The 4698-nt window shown below is 39.7% G+C and overlaps 1 protein-coding gene across 1 annotated transcript; it reads left to right on the top strand.

Annotated features, from left to right (window-relative positions):
- The first annotated feature begins 946 nt into the window (after positions 1-946).
- On the top strand, positions 947-3328 carry LOC101298139. Its single transcript, XM_004301870.1, has one exon. It carries the CDS (start codon positions 947-949, stop codon positions 3326-3328), a length of 2382 nt encoding a protein of 793 aa, XP_004301918.1.
- Positions 3329-4698: the final 1370 nt, after the last annotated feature.

The raw sequence follows: 4698 nt of genomic DNA, 5'->3' as shown, positions 1-4698 counted from the left end.
AAGAATTATGAAGATCTGCCAGAAATTATCATCTAATTTCGACAGAGGATTGTGATCAGCTCACAATGATCCAGACGATGAATTATATATAAATAGAAAGCTACGAGAGTCTACTTTCTAGAACTTTTTACGCATCGTCAATACCTATTTTGGAGAAGAAGTTATGATCATTTTAGTGGCCGAAGGTCAGTCTGCCCGAATTTCTGATTTGGACCGAAACTTCAATTTCAAGGCCCAATCCAAATCAGCTGGCCCATGGACGGAAATTGGGGCTTCTCTAACCCTAATATCATCAGATACACAAGACGAGAAAAGGAGAGAAGGAAGTCGGGAAGTAAGAAAGAGTAATAGATTGTGCTCAAGCGTACCGAGTCAATCTGAGCATCTTCAATTGAGTTAGTTGGTCACAAATTAGACAAAGTGTGTTGTGTGTGATTGTCGGGGTAGATACTTCCTCCCTAGCTAGTCTCATTATCTTGATTCTTAACTACTTTGAAATCAGTTTTCAGTTTTCTTATCTTCTGTCCGTCATCTTCCCGTATTTTATTTTACTATCAAATCAACTCCAAATCATCTCAAATTTTGTATGCTAGACGCTCTGTGTGTCTAGTACACCTCTATAAATTTTCGTGTTTTTCTGAGCATTCTAGGTTAGGTTTTTCTTTTATTTTTCGACTTCTGTTCAATAGGAGCTGCAGTCACGTTTTGTGACTTTTGTTGAAGCTTTTAGTTTAACTTAATCCTCTGCGGGAGACCTTTATTTCTCTATATTACAATTGACAAATTTGCAGGAGAATAAGGAAAATAAATAACTTTTAATTTAGCTATCAATTTTATGGCGCCGTTGCCGGGGATTACTTTACATCTAATAGCTTCTTTTGTTTTGTGTTTGTTTCTTGTGTGTTTTAGTTTTTAATTAGTGTTCTTTGTTCCTCTTTTCAGGTGAATGCACACTCGAAGGACTGTGCAAGGAGAACTTACCCCTTTGGATTTGGAGATAGAACGCTCTTGTAAGTTGAATAAGAAGCAATCGAAAGACTACTCTCGGTTGCCAATTGAAGACATAACGGTGGGTTCTACTTCTTCACAAGAGGAGGAACACGAGCAAATACCATCATCACCTACACATTCAGTTCACCAGGACGAGGAAGAGAACGTAGAGGAACCGCCAAAAGCTAAGATGGCATTGAAGGATTCCTTTGTCCCAACCGCTACGGACTCTCCATCATGCATCGATTACACACCACCAGGCAATCATTCGTTTTCGATCCCTGTGCAATTACTTGGACAATTGCCCAAGTATACGGGTTCACCATCTGAGGACCCTAATGTTCATATTAGGGAGTTTTTGGACATATGCAAACTGCAAACTATAGCAAATTTGCCTTCTGAAGGGCTTAAGTTGCTTTTGTTTCCCTTTTCTTTGAAAGATGAAGCTAAACATTGGCTTTACTCTTTGCCTGCAGGTATCATCACTACATGGGATGGAATGGTCAAGAAGTTCCTGAAACAATTCTTTCCAGCCCAACTGACAAAGAAACTGAGGAGGGAGATTCAAAATTTCACTCAGAAAGATGGTGACACCTTATATGAGGCATGGGAGGAGTTCCAAGAGCTACAAAGGAAGTGTCCCCATCATGGTTATGACTTGGATGACTTGGTTCAATTTTTCTATGATGGACTGGACACGAGTAATAGAGGCATGGTGGACTCAGTTTGTGGATGCACATTCATGAACAAGACCGGTCAAGAAGCATACAATCTCATTGATGACTTGGCTGACAATAACAGGCAATTTAGCACAAGGGACAAGCGACCTAAAGGCCGTGGAGTATATGAGGTTTCATCATCATGGAATCAAATGGTGGCAATGGAGAGAAAGATTGACATGTTGGTTAATGCCATAGGCAATGGCTCTAAAGCATCTCCTCATGTATGCTCTATTTATTCTTATTCTGACCATACTACTGATAGATGCCCTATGTCTTCTTTGTCTGAGGAGCAGGTGAATTATGCGGGGCAACAAAGGCCTAAATATGATCCTTACTCGAACATGTACAATCCCGGATTGAGAGATCACCCTAACTTTCGTTGGAGTAACAATGACAACGTGCTTCAACCCCCTCAAGGCGCATACAATGGACCATCTGGACTTCAACAAGCTTCACCTCAACAAGCTTCAAGTAAGTCTTTGGAGGATGCGCTTAAGGAGCTGGCTCTTAACACTTCATCTTTTATGCAAGATACCAAGGCTCAATTTAAGGAGCAGGGGCAGTCTATCAAGAACTTAGAGAGACAAGTTGGGCAACTTGCAACAGCGTTGCAAACGAGACCTCAAGGTGTTCTTCCTAGCACAACAGTTCAAAATCCTAAGGATGTGAGCATGGCTGAGCTTAATGCAGTCACTTTGAGAAGTGGAAAACAATTGGAGGAGCCTACTAAGCCTCACAAGATGTCCAAGAGTGGTCAACATGAGAAGGATGAGCTGGAAATAAAAGAAGGTGAAAAAAGCAAAACTAGAGAGAAAAAGATCGATCCTTCAGACCCAAAACGAAATCTTCAAGTTTCTTCTCCTTCCAAGGTAAACGATATTGCTTCTTCTACTTTGAATACTTCATGTATTCCTTTTCCTCGCAGATTCATGAGCTCTAAGAAGGAACAAGATGAGAAGGATGTCTTGGAAACTTTCCGGAAAGTCCAAGTTAACATTCCTCTCTTGGATGCCATCAAACAAGTACCAAAATATGCCAAATTTCTTAAGGAGCTGTGCACCAAGAAGAAGAAGTTTAAGGAGAATGAAATTGTGGCCCTTAGTAAGGAGGTATCAGCTGTGCTTCAACAAAAACCTCCACCAAAGTTGAAGGATCCTGGACGTTTTACTATCCCATGCACCATTGGTGCGAACAAGTTTGATCATGCTTTACTTGATTTAGGAGCTTCGATAAATTTAATGCCGTATTATATGTTTGTAGCTCTTAAATTAGGTAAGCTAAAGGAGACTTCGGTGATTATAGAACTTGCGGATCGCTCGTTAGTTCATCTAAGAGGTGTCATTGATGATGTTTTAGTGCGAGTTGATGGATTAATTTTACCAGCCGATTTCCTCGTTCTTGAGATGGAGGAGGCTCCGATGCCCACATCCTTGCCATTGATTTTGGGACGTCCATTTATGGCCACAGCTCACACTAATATCGATGTGTTCAATGGTATCTTGAGCATGGAGGTTTTCGGGGAAACAGTAACATTTAGGGTTTTTGAGCCATTGAAGTCTTCACTTGACGAGCAAGTACACTTTTGTGATGATGGAGAAGTGAAGGAAGAAGTTTGATTTCTTAGAACTTGGGCAAGCCCTAAATTGAAGGCAAGAGATCCCGGAGATTCAATATTGATTCCAATGACAAGCAATAACAGTTCTCCATCAATCAAAGAGAGAGGGGAGGTTAAATGCCTGAATCAAGACTTTAATGATACATTGATTGCTCAACGAGAATTGTCATGTCATGAAGGTAAGTCTAGTTGTTGTAATGTTCACATGCCTTTATCTGATTTAGCTCTTACTCATGACAGGTCACCCCAAGAGAATTCTAAGCCAAGCAAGGGATTTCTTCCAACCAAATCACCATCTCCATGTGGTTTCACCGAGTTTCCAATGAAAAGGACTTGTAGCGGTGATCCACCATACCCACCTGACCCAAAAAAGAAGTCCTTCATGAAGAAAACGACAAAATTCCTAGCAAAGTCTTCGAAAGGAGGCTTCTTCACCTTTGCTTAGTCATTCTTCATACCGTCAGGCTGAGGACGTCAAAACTAAGTGTTGGTTGGGAGGCAACCCAACAATGGAGGATTGGAAGAGGCGTCAATGGGTCGTCAAACCAGATTTGCTTTCTCTAACTTTTACTCTTTGCTTTTTTTTTTCATTGCTTTGCTTTGTGTCGGTGTGTTTTGTGAATGTATCTTTGTTTCCATACTTTACTCTCTTCATTGCATGCTTAGAATTTGTTTAACATTGTGGACAATGTTAGAAATACGTGTGGGGGGAAGGAAAACATTCTTTCTTTTTGTGTTCTTGTTTTACAGTCATTCAAAAGAAAAAAAGAAAAGAAAAAAAGAGTCTAGTTTTTAGTTTTTCGTTGAGTCTTTAGGTGTCTTCCAACTCTATGATGAGCATGAACTTTTCACGGATTAATATTATGGTCACAAAAGGATTGCAAGCATGTGTCAGATTCTTGATTTCAAATAATTGCTAATAGATTTTAACGATTATTTTACTTGAGTTGTGTGCATTGATGGTTAGACTAATGTGATGAATGAGATTGATTGATTCATGCTAAGATGAGTTCAACTTGATTCATATGACCCGTATGTGAGCTTTTGAGCTTTATATATGTGCTTTCTTTCTGAGTGGTTATTGTAGATATTCTGATTCATTTTCTTGGCTATAAATTTTCGAAAACCTCATTTTCTTTCTTGTTGATTGATTTCTCACCATAGCTTTTAATGAACTCTAGATGACTAGGACTCACTCTTGTGGACTTTCGAAACTTTTTATCATAAAACACTCTGATTTAAGAAAGGATAAATGGAACTTTTTAGGATGAACACCATTGCCAGATTGCCATGTGTCCTTATTTGTGTGCGCGGCACACCCTTTAGTTAAACCCCTTTGAGCCTACGTTAAGCTTTTTCTTTCATCACCAA

Source organism: Fragaria vesca, linkage group LG5, assembly GCF_000184155.1.
Source record: "Fragaria vesca subsp. vesca linkage group LG5, FraVesHawaii_1.0, whole genome shotgun sequence".
Lineage (NCBI taxonomy): Eukaryota > Viridiplantae > Streptophyta > Magnoliopsida > Rosales > Rosaceae > Fragaria > Fragaria vesca.
The sequence above is the reverse complement of the archived record's forward strand: the minus strand, read 5'-3'. Positions and strand labels throughout refer to the sequence as shown.